We start from the raw sequence: 12,522 nt of genomic DNA, 5'->3' as shown, positions 1-12,522 counted from the left end.
GCGGAGAAGAGGGGGATTGAGAGAGCTTAGCGCTTCGGTTGTCTCATAAGGAAAGACCTAGTGCTATGCTGACAGACATACAACTGTTATACTGACTGACTGACTGAATGGCTGACTGACTGACTACAACATGTCTGTTTGGCTGCAGGGCTAGTAGGTGCTCTGGAGTGTGATGTGTTAGACTGTGTGCATGTTTGTCAAAGAAGGATTAGTGTCCTGGATAAAACAAGATATTTGACAGTAATGATGTCTGGAAGAATACAAAAATACAACAACCAATCTGTAAGTCTGACATACTAAGCATTAATGATGGGGTGAAAAAATGAATACAATTACACTACCGTTCAAAAGTTTGGGGTCACTTAGAAAAGTCCTTGTTTTCGAAAGAAAAGCAATTTTTATCATTTAATGTTTATCATTTTAAAAGGCTAATTGATCATTAGAAAACCCTTTTGCAATTATGTTAGCACAACTGAAAACTGTTGTGCTGATTATAGAAGCAATAAAACTGGCCTTCTTGAGACTAGTTGAGTATCTGGAGCATCAGCAATTGTGGGTTCGATTACAGGCTCAAAATGGCCAGAAACAAATAACTTTCTTCTGAAACTCGTCAGTCTAATCGTGTTCTGAGAAATTAAGGCTATTCCATGCGAGAAATTGCCAAGAAACTGAAGATCTCGTACAACGCTGTGTACTACTCCCTTCACAGAACAGCGCAAACTGGCTCTAACCAGAATAGAAAGAGGAGTGGGAGGCCCCGGTGCACAACTGAGCAAGAGGACAAATAGAAACAGACGCCTCACAGGTCCTCAACTGGCAGCTTCATTAAATAGTACCCGCAAAACACCAGTCTCAACATCAACAGTGAAGAGGCGACTCTGGGATGCTGACCTTCTAGGCAGAGTTGCAAAGAAAAGCCATATCTCAGACTGGCCAATAAAAATAAAAGATTAAGATTGGCAAAAGAACACAGACACTGGACAGAGGAAGATTGGGAAAAAGTGTTATGGACAGACGAATCGAAGTTTGAGGTGTTCGGATCACAAAGAAGAACATTTGTGAGACACAGACCAAATGAAAAGATGCTGGAGGAGTGCTTGATGCCATCTGTCAAGCATGGTGGAGGCAATGTGATGGTCTGGGGGTGCTTTGGTGGTGGTAAAGTGGGAGATTTGTACAGGGTAAAAGGGATCTTGAAGAAAGAAGACTATCACTCCATTTTGCAACGCCATGCCATACCCTGTGGACGGCGCTTGATTGGAGCCAATTTCCTCTTACAACAGGACAATGACCCAAGGCACAGCTCCAAACTATGCAATAACTATTTAGGGAAGAAACAGTCAGCTGGTATTCTGTCTATAATGGAGTGGCCAACACAGTCACCGGATCTCAACCCTATTGAGCTGTTGTGGGAGCAGCTTGACCGTATGGTACGTAAGAAGTGCCCATCAAGCCAATCCAACTTGTGGGAGGTGCTTCAGGAAGCATGGGGTGAAATCTCTTCAGATTACCTCAACAAATTCACAACTAGAATGCCAAATGTCTGCAAGGCTGTAATTGCTGCAAATGGAGGATTCTTTGACGAAAGCAAAGTTTGAAGGACACAATTATTATTTCAATTAAAAATAATTATTTCTAACCTTGTCAATGACTACATTTCCTATGCATTTTGCTATATTTCCTATTCAAACTAATTTCATGTATGTTTTCATGGAAAACAAGGACATTTCTAAGTGACCCCAAACTTTTGAACGGTAGTGTACATATTGCGATATTGTTTTTGGATGATATTGTATCCATACTTTGAATCCAAGTATCGATTTGTAAAAATGTTGTTTGCTAGGTAGCGTTAACTAGCGCTAGTCGGCTGTACCTGCGGCAAAACTCCGGTATCTTTCATCCTATAGCTTGTTCTCCATCTTCTTTTTAAATAGTGAGCCAACATGCTTTCAGCACTTTTATTTCCACGTCTAATCAAAACAAATGTTCTCATGTTCTTTCGTGTCTCTCTATAGCAGATACAGTTGTATGAAAAAGTTTGGGCACCCCTCTGAGGCTGCATAATAATTTACTCTGTCGTCACAGAAAATGATCACAGTGGCATGCCACTCATTTTCTAATAAAAGCTGAGTACTGGGGTATTGTCCAGACAAAGATTTTTAGTGTAGCAATATTAAGTTGTATGAAATTAAATCAGATGTGAAAAATAGGCTATGCAAAAATGTGGGCACCCTTGTCATTCTGTTGATTTGAATACCTGTAACTACTTAGCACTGATTAATTGGAACACACAATTGGTTTGGTGAGGTCATTAAGCCTTGAACTTCATAGACAAGTGCATCCAATCATGAGAAAAGGTATTTAAGGTGGCCAATTGCAAATTGTTGTTCTCTTTGACTCTCCTCTGAAGAGTGGCAACATGGGGGCCTCAAAACAACTCTCAAATGACCTGAAAACAAAGATTGTTCAACATTATGGTTTAGGGGAAGGCTACAAAAAGCTATCGCAGAGATGTAAGCTGTCAGTGTCCACTGTGAGGAACATAGTGAGGAAATGGAAGACCACAGGCACAGTTCTTGTTAAGGCCAGAAGTGGCAGGCCAAGTAAAATATCGGAGAGGCAAAGGCAAAGGATGGTGAGAACGGTCAAAAACAGCCCACAGACCACCTCCAAAGACCTACAACATAATCTTGCTGCAGATGGTGTATCGTTCAACAATTCAGCGCACTTTGCACAAGGAGAAGCTGTATGGGAGAGTGATGCGGAAGAAACCTTTTCTGCACACACGCCACAAACAGAGTCGCTTGAGGTATGCAAACGCACATTTGGACAAGCCAGCCTCATTTTGGAATAAGGTGCTGTGGACTGATGAAACAAAGATTTAGTTATTTGGTCATAACAAGGGGCGTTATGCATGGCGGCAAAATAACACAGCGTTCCAAGAAAAACACTTGCTACCCACAGTAAAATTTGGTGGAGGTTCCATCATGCTGTGGGGCTATGTGGCCAGTGCCGGTACTGGGATCTTGTTAAAGTTGAGGGTCGCTTGGATTCCACTCAATATCAGCAGATTCTTGGGAATAATGTTGAAGAATCATTCACAAAGTTGAAGTTACGTCGGGGCTGGATATTTCAACAAGACAACGACCCAAAACACTGCTCAAAATCTACCCAGGCATTTATGCAGAGGAACAAGTACAATGTTCTGGAATGGCCATCCCAGTCCCCAGACCTGAATATCATTGAGAATCTGTGGGATGATTTGAAGCGGGCTGTCCATGCTCGGCAATCATCAAACCTAACTGAACTGGAGATGTTTTGTAAGGAGGAATGGTCCAAAATACCTTCATCCAGAATCCAGACACTCATTAGAGGCTATAGGAAGCGTCTAGAGGCTGTTCTTTTAGCAAAAGGAGGCTCTACTAAATATTGATGTAATTTTTCTGTTGGGTTGCCCAAATTTATGCACCTGTCTGATTTCGTTTTGATGCATATTGAACATTTTCTGTTAATCCAATAAACCTTATTTCACTACTGAAATATTACTGTGTCCATCAGTTATATGATAGATCAAATAGAAATTGCTGATCCAAACACCCAATTATTTATAAATGGAAATCATGGAAATTGTCAGGGGTGCCCAAACTTTTTCATACGACTGTATGAGCAATATATTTGGAACATCAAATCGCAATAAAGTTGCAGTATCGAATCACAATACATATAGAATTGTGAGAATCGTGAGAATCACAATACATATCGTATCGGCACCTAAGTATCGTGATAATATCGTATCATGAGGTTCCCTGGCAATTCCCAGCCCTACTAAGCATGTGATGTGTATAACACGTGATGTGCCTCAATAGCAGTGATTATTGAACATATTATGTGTTTCTGATCTGTAGTATTCTCCTCCTCCAGTGATGCCGTCACCGCAGCACTTTGACGGCCAGGCCCTGGTGTCATGGAGTGACCTCGACGTCACCATCGCTGTGCCCTGGTACATGGGCCTGATGTTCCGGACGAGGCAGGGCACTGGCACGCTGATGCAGGCTAACGCTGGAGACTTCTCTACTGTCAACCTACTGGTGAGTTATTGTACACACACAGTAACAACAACAGAGCAAGAAGGTAAGTTGTGCTAAATGGTTGATCGAATGGTCTCTCTCTCTCTCTCTCTCTCTCTCTCTCTCTCTCTCTCTCTCTCTCTCTCTGTCTCTCTCTCTCTCTCTCGCACGCTCTCCCCCCCCCTCAGATAAGTGATCAGTACGTGAGGTTTGAGGTGTTTCTGGGATCTGAGCGGGTAGCGGTGCTGAGCTTCCCTCAAGTCAGGGTGAACGATGGGGAGTGGCACCATGTCCTCGTGGAGCTGAAGAGCGTCAAAGACGGCAAGGACATCAAATACATGGCCCTGGTGTCACTGGACTACGGACTGTACAAGGTACTGAGACATACACATACACACAAAGACACAGATACAAACACACACATACGTACACACAGCAAATCTTATACACTGTGTGTGTGTGTGTGTGTGTCTCCAGAGGTCAGTGGAGATAGGTAATGAGCTGCCAGGTCTGAGGCTGAGGGCTCTGTATCTGGGAGGATTACCAGGAGAGGGGAACCACGTCCACGATGGCTTCACCGGATGTATACAGGTACGTTTTAACAGTAGCCATGTCTGGATTACATTATTCTTCACAACATAAAGTACTGTAGCCTACTGTATGTATATACTTACCTATCTTAACTAATACCTAGGGGCTGTGTGATGAGCGTGTGATAAGAGTGTGTGTGTACCTGAGACTCTGGGACCTAATGGAGAGCGTGTGTTCTTTCCCACAGGGTGTGCGTATGGGTGAGACATCCACCAACGTGGTCAATGTGAACATGCTGCAGGGCTTTAAGATTCGTGTAGAGGAGGGCTGTGACCTGGCTGACCCCTGTGACTCTAACATCTGCCCTGAGAACAGCCACTGCAGCGATGATTGGAGCACACACACCTGCGTCTGCGACCCAGGTAACACACGCTCATACACACGTACGGGCGCACACACACACACCTGTGTCTGCGACCCAGGTTGCACACATGCTGTACGCACACACAAATACAGTACATACACACACCTGTGTCTGCATCTCGTCTCACACCATTCACTTGCTCTGAATGTTGTTCACCATAGCAATGTTGTTTTGTGGTCTTCAGCTTTCAGTTTTCATTCCATTATATGACTGTGTATAATTCTGCCATGTTGTTGAAGACCTGTTGACCTTCTCTCTGTAACCTGTGCCCTTTCCCAGGGTACTTTGGGAGGGAGTGTGTTGACGCGTGTCACCTCAACCCCTGCGAGCACGTGTCCACCTGCGTCCGCAAGCCTAGCTCCTCCCATGGCTACACCTGCGAGTGTGGACAGAACTACTACGGACAGTACTGCGAAAACAAGTAAGACCTGGACCCTTTGTGGAAGTGCCTGTGTAAGTGTGTGCATGTGTGGTTATGTGCGTGTCCTGATTTGGCTTCATGTTTTCATGTTAGCCTAATCAACCTCTACTCCCTTACCTTCCTCTCTGTCTTTCACAAATATGCACCTCACCATTCATCTGACTGGGAACAGGATCTACTTTTACCGTCCTTAACTCAAAACAGTCCTTCTCCAGCACCTGGTGTAAGCCTGCTGGGAATGAACCCCAGATGTGGCTGTTCCCAGGCCTGTGATCTAAGCTCTCTGGGGGATTTTTTATCTTCCAAAACTGATCCCAGATCTGCCTTTGATTAGAGCAGGAATCTGGCGTGAGTGTCAGAGGCAGGAGCCAGAGGGTTAGATGAAACCACTGTGTGTTGTTCTAGACATTAACTGGTTCTTGTAACAAGTCTGTGGTGTGTATGGTTTAAATGCGAACGGGGTCTGTAGCGGGTGTGTGTGTGTGAGCGTGTGTGTGTGTGTTTGGCGATATATAACGGTAAGCCGAGCCTCAGGCCAGCTTTAGCTATATTAGGTTCTGGCCATAAATTGCTTCTGTAGTACTGCAGTAGCCAGCAACATACTCCTGACTATTCCTCTGGGTGGTAGATTGTATGTAAATTCTTTACCCACTGACCTTTGACCCAAATGTCACACATCATTTCCTGTCTAAGGTAGGATGTGGGACTCCCTCATGCTTCAGTGCTCCTCCATAGGTGTTTGGTCTCCACCTGCACTGCTACTGACTACCCTGCCCCTATTATAACCCCCTATCTTACCCCTCCATCAACTCAGAGAAATTAATGTGTTGGAGAGCGAGTGTTTGACTCACTCACTGTGTTGTGTCTCTCTACCAAGGGATATAAAGTTTATACTAGATTCGTGATGCAGTTGAGTGCATTTTTGTTGTTAAGTGATATTGTTATAGCATTCCATTTCCATTCATGTGCTAAACTCAACTAAATGTGTTGTTATTGTGTGATGTGTCAGGATTGAGAAGCCGTGTGCTCGGGGCTGGTGGGGGAACCCCATGTGTGGCCCCTGCAACTGTGACATCGGCAAAGGGTTCAATCCTGACTGTAACAAGACCAGCGGAGAGTGTCGCTGCAAGGTAAGAAGATCATCACTGGTACTCTTCTCACAGGCTAATGCAGGGTTTCTCAAATGTGTTTTGGACTCTCCTTAAGCCTTTTGAATTTTCTGTGACCCTAAGATGAATCTAACTATGTTTCCTCTTGAAGCCCCCCAATTGTAAACTATGACAAACCTAGTAGGAATTGGTCACAACTCACCAATAGGTCCCAAATCAACCAACCATTCTTAAAACACTAGGCTGGTAGATAATACTTTATGTTGTAGGCTTAGTTAGCTGAAGGTGCTAATCGCTAACTTTCCCCCATCTCTCTCCCCAGGATAACTACTACCGGCCCAAGGATGAGGACACCTGTTACCCCTGTGAGTGCTTCCCTCTAGGGGCCCACTCCCGTACTTGTGACCCCCACACCGGACAGTGCCCCTGTAAAGCCGGGGTCATCGGACAACAGTGTAATCGCTGTGACAACCCCTTCGCTGAGGTCACCGCCACCGGTTGCGAAGGTATGTATACACATGGAAGGAAATGGTGCACATGCAAATGTTTGATACTCTTAAATGTGATCTTGAGAGCCTGTGAGGGCATTTTGTCTCTTTGAATATTTTGAAAATGCATCCTTTCTTCTGCCCTTCCTTCTTTGATGTAATCATTGATCTCACTCAATTTGGATTCATGAAAGCAAGGATTCCTCTTATCCAGACATGTCAGATCAGTTATAACGCCAAGGACAGGAGGAAGGAAGGATTCATCTTCAGAGTTTTGAACAGAGCCTCTGCCTCTCTATAGTCTGGTTCAAGGCCTTCCCTCTTTTAGATACCATATCTGTCACCTAAGTGCTCCAACTGAACCTTGTGGCTACTGTATAAAAGGTCTTCAAAGAGTTACAATCATGGTCATTTCTTAGGATATAAGCACTTGGGTATGTATACAATACAGCACATGATCAGACTGCATTACTTAAAAAGCCATAACAACACACATACAAGTCTTAACCTGGTTTTGTTTAGGATTAGGCTACTAAATTAGAAATCATGTGAATTATTTATTAACGTTGTGGAACCACTCTGTAGGATTATTGATATAATTGCTGGCCTGTTTGGCTGTTTTGAAAGACTCGTAAGAGTTGTTAGCGGTAGTGTTTCTTGGGCGTGTTAGATATGTGTAATATAGCCCAAGGCAGCCCTTGATGCTCAAGGCAAAAGTTGTTCCTAACCACAGATCTAGGATCAGATTACACATAACTCACTACCAACCAGAACCATTAGAGGGATCACAAAACATCTGACCCTGTGTCAGTGGTTAGGGATTATAAAGACCACTTCTAACTGTGTGCCATCTGTCCCCTCTCATCTCTCAGTGGTGTACGAGGGCTGTCCCAAGGCCTTCGACCAAGGGATCTGGTGGCCCAAGACCAAGTTTGGCCGTCCTGCAGCCATGAACTGTCCCAAAGGATCTATCGGTGAGTTCCTCTGCACGCTACACAGCTCTTATGATAGCAGGAACAGTCACAATAATTCATCAGCCCAATTCGTACGGATATCAAATGCTATGGGTGGAGAATGGAGATTATGTACTGTGGAGTCCCTTAGTTTAAGGCCTTCTGCTGTTCCTAACACCTCTTTCTGTGGAGGGAACTCATTAACACAGCACACTAATGAGGCCCTCTCATTGGTCTATCAGGGCCTTTTGAGACTTGTCATTGGCCAATGGTGTTTGTGAAACTCTGTCTCTGGAGGGCAGCAGCCGGAGACAGAGACAAACACTGGGCATTGTGAAGAAGACTTGGCAACTTCTGCTTGGAGCCACATTCATAAAACCGCAGAGCCGTGTGTGTGTGCGCGGTGGGGTGGGCCTCCTGCTCCACATAGAGCCTTAGCAGTAGAGACAATATGGGCAGGGCCAGGACGTAACATCACTGACCTGCTCCCATTAAACCACAGTAACCTCCCTAGTTACCCCCTTAGTTACCCTTGTCACCACGGAAACCCTTTGTTGCCCGCCAGACTCTCTTGGGCCGTTTTTATTGGGTGACTCGGCTTGGCTCACATCAACCAACGGTCCTCTGTCAGTTCTAACCGTAAACTCTTTTCTCTGTTGAACGCTTGTTTGGGATGAATGGTAATGACGCTGGCATTTAGATTGTGCTTTTATCTAATTTATTATCTGAAGGAACTCCCCATTTCCACCCATGTGTAGCAGCCACCTGGTGCAAGGAAGAGACGGTTGAACTATTTCTCACCCCAATATTCCTCTTCTCCTCCTTTTTGTTTTTGCTTTTCTTACTGTAAGTACCGCTATCGTTCAACTTGTTTCTTTTCTCACTGTAGGAACTGCTATCCGCCACTGCAGTGATGAAAAGGGCTGGCTGCCTCCTGAACTCTTTAACTGTACCACAGGTTCCTTCTCCCAGCTCATGAAGATGGTGGGTGTGCTCGATCTTATCCAGTCCAAGGCTATGGCATCCATAGTTCACTCATACAGAGACCTATTCTAACTACAGATGTGCAAATCTCCCACTGAAAGATTATACAAAATTCGGAGTCACTTATGCAAATCTAGAGTTCAGGGGTGAAAGTCAAACGGTATGGCGTCCTGGCAAAATAAATAGTGGGGGTACGCCTAAATAGTGGGGGTACGCCATACCGGTAAAACGTGAGCCTATCACAAGTAACACAAAATGCCTAAAAAAACTTTAGGCTATTACACCATTATTTAACATTACTGAATGTCAGCCGCGTGAAAAATGTGCGAATTGCCAAATTTTGTTGTGGTTCAACGAGAACACTTGTATTTTGCCAAAGCGTAGATGAATGTTCAAAACGCGCGAGGAATGTTCAAGACGCGCGAGGACAATGCACAAATTAGTAGCTGAGACCGAGCAGGGCAGATGAGTGGCCGAGATCAAAGCACGAGTTAATAACAGTGGACATCAATTCAGGCTACAAGTGTAGGCCAAATGACAATCGCAGAATGTCATTACAATACATGCAGGTGTTTTATAACTGATGTCTCTTTCCATTCATCAAATTGTGGGTGCACAGTGCACTGTAGGGGTTTGGATGCTGGAATTATTTTGTGAGTGGACGAACTTGCGCGGGTAGCCTACAGGAGCGCCATTTTTAAGTGATCAGATGAAAACATCATGACTGGTTGTGTTTATGCTACATTAAAAGTCATAGGTGGCGTGTCCATAAGGCTAGGGGAAGCTAAGCTTTCCTTAAAGTAAATTGAATTAAATTGCCAATTAAAAAGCCTAATTAGCTTACTTCTGTCTATACATAAATAAATAAAATCATTCAAAATTGGCACTACACCAGAAAGCATGACTTGGCCACAGAGGATCATTAGCTTATTTTCTTTTGTAAAGCGGTGGACTGTTTTAAATCACATGGCCTACAGTCAGAAGGGCCCACAATTGGGCAGCACACACTGCAAATACCAAATAGATGATTGTTGAGTTGTGACTGTCAGTGAAAAGCAGAGAGACCCAGCCAGGCATATCATAATATTTAAAAATACAATCGTGGAAAAACTGTTTGGAAAGCAAATGGCTATTGCTGTAAAGAGATGACAATGAAAAGACTCAAATCTGTCTTTTAGTTACCAAAATTCTCAACTTAATTGAGCGAACAGTAGCCTATCTTATTGGCACGAGAACATCGGCCATATCTCCGGTGAGTACACATATTCACTGTCTTTATCATTGCGTCAATGCCACTTTTGTTTGTTTTTGGACAATAATTTCCTCCTCCAGGTTAGATGGATGTCATATTGTATTTGTGTCTCCCCTTTTCGTAGGCCGATTATATGGATCTGACAACATTGTTTTTATTGATCTGTTTGTCAATGTCAGCCAAGTAGGCTACCCTGTAATTTTTGTCGTATTAAAAAAGTTTCTGTTAATATCACCAGTCATATAAAGTGTAGTAGAATTGCATGAAATGTGTTTATAAAAGGCCAACAAGAAATGTTATCTGATAGGCCTATAGCTTATATCCTAGGCCTATTCTAAGCCACTACACGCTGCATTGAACAGTATTTTTTGCGAACAGTGATTGAGTTATATTATTAGCCTAAATTATGACTATTCAGTCTAATCATCACATTAGGAAAAGTAAGTTGTCTTACGTAAGTCTGCAAATGCGAGGATGCATGGAATGCTTTATTACAAAGGTGCATGTTAAAAGGTATTGCATGTTAAAAGTGATATGACAAATCTTTACTTGGCCCAGGCTACTAGGCCCACAGAGATCATATATGAAAGTAATAGGTGCGCGTGCTTGGGTGTCCCATACCGGTAAGAAATGTGATCTACTTTCACCCCTGGTTAGGATTCATCTATTAGTACCAACCTATCACAGACAGTCAATATAGTTGAAACTGTCTCCAGTATCTGTCTGTATCCTTGACCTCCTTCTCTTCCCCTCCGTCCCTCCAGAATGAGGAGCTGCATCGTAACGAGTCCAGGATGGACGGCGAGCGCTCCAAAGCTATCGTCCGCCTGCTCCACAACGCCACCAACCACACGGACAGTTACTACGGCAACGATGTGAAGACAGCCTTCCAGCTGCTGACCAGGGTCCTCCAGTACGAGAGTCAACAGACAGGCTTCGATCTCACGGCCACGAGAGACGCAGAATTCAACGAGGTCAGAGTTTGTTGTTGTTCAAAAAAACAATATTTGAATACAACATTGCAAATATGCTGACTGCAAACTGGCTAATTGCAATATTCTTATTTTTCTAAAGTTTTGTTTTGTATGCATAGTATTTCTCTCAGGGACCATGCACTACTTGTCTGTTGTGTCAGACAGCAGGGCATTAGGTGCATTACCAGTGCATTATTCAGGAGTAGCCGACTGGGTGGGTTCAGTTACACTGGGACAACTGGAGGAATACTGCCCTCCACTGGCTTTCTCCCAATTCCACTAACAGGGGGAAGCTGACCTGGCCAATGTGAATGCAGGTTGGAATTTATTTAGATAACTAATGTACTGGAGGCAGCTCTGGAGAGTGGTCACTAGCTGGCACAGCTACAAAGTCCAATAATCAGATTTTAAACATAGCCTTAACCACACTGCTGACCCTAATGCCTAACCCTAACCTTAAATGAATCTTTACGATATAGACAATTTTGACTTTGCAGCTGGCCCATCTAGCGGAAACCGCTCAGTTCTGGTTCCAGGGAAAGACTCGTGACAATAAACATCAACCTGAGTGATCTGAAAAGTCATAGTCAATCGATCAATAACATAATAATACTATTAGCAAAAATGTTTATTTTCAATTCACAATCTGTAGAAACAATGAGAATAGAAAGGTTCAGAACTTTTGTAAGACATCACAGTACAGTTGAAATATATATGGCAAATAGAAATCCTATATGGATGGTGTTAAAAGATAGATGGGAGGTGTTGAATGGAATTGAAGGATGGGACTAATAACAACTAACAACAACTAATAACAAGATAACTAATAATGTAGGCACGCTGTTTCCATAATAAGTGTATGGGTTGTAGGTTGGGAGCTTTTGTGAAGGAGCACAGTTAGAAAGATATGGCATATAGCAGCAAACCGGATGGACATCATGAAAATGATCGAAGAGGTTGAGAGTAGAAGAAGTTCAGGAGAAAGAACAAACAAAATGTAATTATTGTAAAATTGACTGTGTCCATAAAATGTAGATACAGTGAGGGAAAAAAATATATATATATACAGTGAGGGAAAAAAGTATTTGATCCCCTGCTGATTTTGTACATTTGCCCACTGACAAAGACATGATCAGTCTATAATTTTAATGGTAGGTTTATTTGAACGGTGAGAGACAGAATAACAACAAAAAAATCCAGAAAAACGCATGTTAAAAATGTTATAAATTGATTTGGATTTTAATGAGGGAAATAAGTATTTGACCCCTCTGCACAACATGACTTAGTTCTTGGTGGCAAAACCCCTGTTGGCAATCACA

At 43.3% G+C, this 12,522-nt stretch overlaps 1 protein-coding gene across 3 annotated transcripts in view; it reads left to right on the top strand.

Annotated features, from left to right (window-relative positions):
* Positions 1 to 12,522, top strand: part of LOC121581258 (cadherin EGF LAG seven-pass G-type receptor 1-like) — a 133,167-nt gene that overhangs the window by 105,154 nt on the left and 15,491 nt on the right. For all 3 annotated transcript variants that reach the window (XM_045224758.1, XM_041896765.2, XM_045224757.1), the window contains exons 11-20: positions 3,922 to 4,088; positions 4,256 to 4,441; positions 4,545 to 4,658; positions 4,846 to 5,020; positions 5,302 to 5,443; positions 6,453 to 6,573; positions 6,875 to 7,058; positions 7,913 to 8,014; positions 8,883 to 8,977; positions 10,994 to 11,203. In XM_045224758.1, coding sequence (XP_045080693.1) covers positions 3,922 to 4,088; positions 4,256 to 4,441; positions 4,545 to 4,658; positions 4,846 to 5,020; positions 5,302 to 5,443; positions 6,453 to 6,573; positions 6,875 to 7,058; positions 7,913 to 8,014; positions 8,883 to 8,977; positions 10,994 to 11,203 — 1,496 coding nt within the window. The remainder of the gene's footprint in view (positions 1 to 3,921; positions 4,089 to 4,255; positions 4,442 to 4,544; positions 4,659 to 4,845; positions 5,021 to 5,301; positions 5,444 to 6,452; positions 6,574 to 6,874; positions 7,059 to 7,912; positions 8,015 to 8,882; positions 8,978 to 10,993; positions 11,204 to 12,522) is intronic.

This window comes from Coregonus clupeaformis, chromosome 14, assembly GCF_020615455.1.
Source record: "Coregonus clupeaformis isolate EN_2021a chromosome 14, ASM2061545v1, whole genome shotgun sequence".
Lineage (NCBI taxonomy): Eukaryota > Metazoa > Chordata > Actinopteri > Salmoniformes > Salmonidae > Coregonus > Coregonus clupeaformis.
The sequence above is the reverse complement of the archived record's forward strand: the minus strand, read 5'-3'. Positions and strand labels throughout refer to the sequence as shown.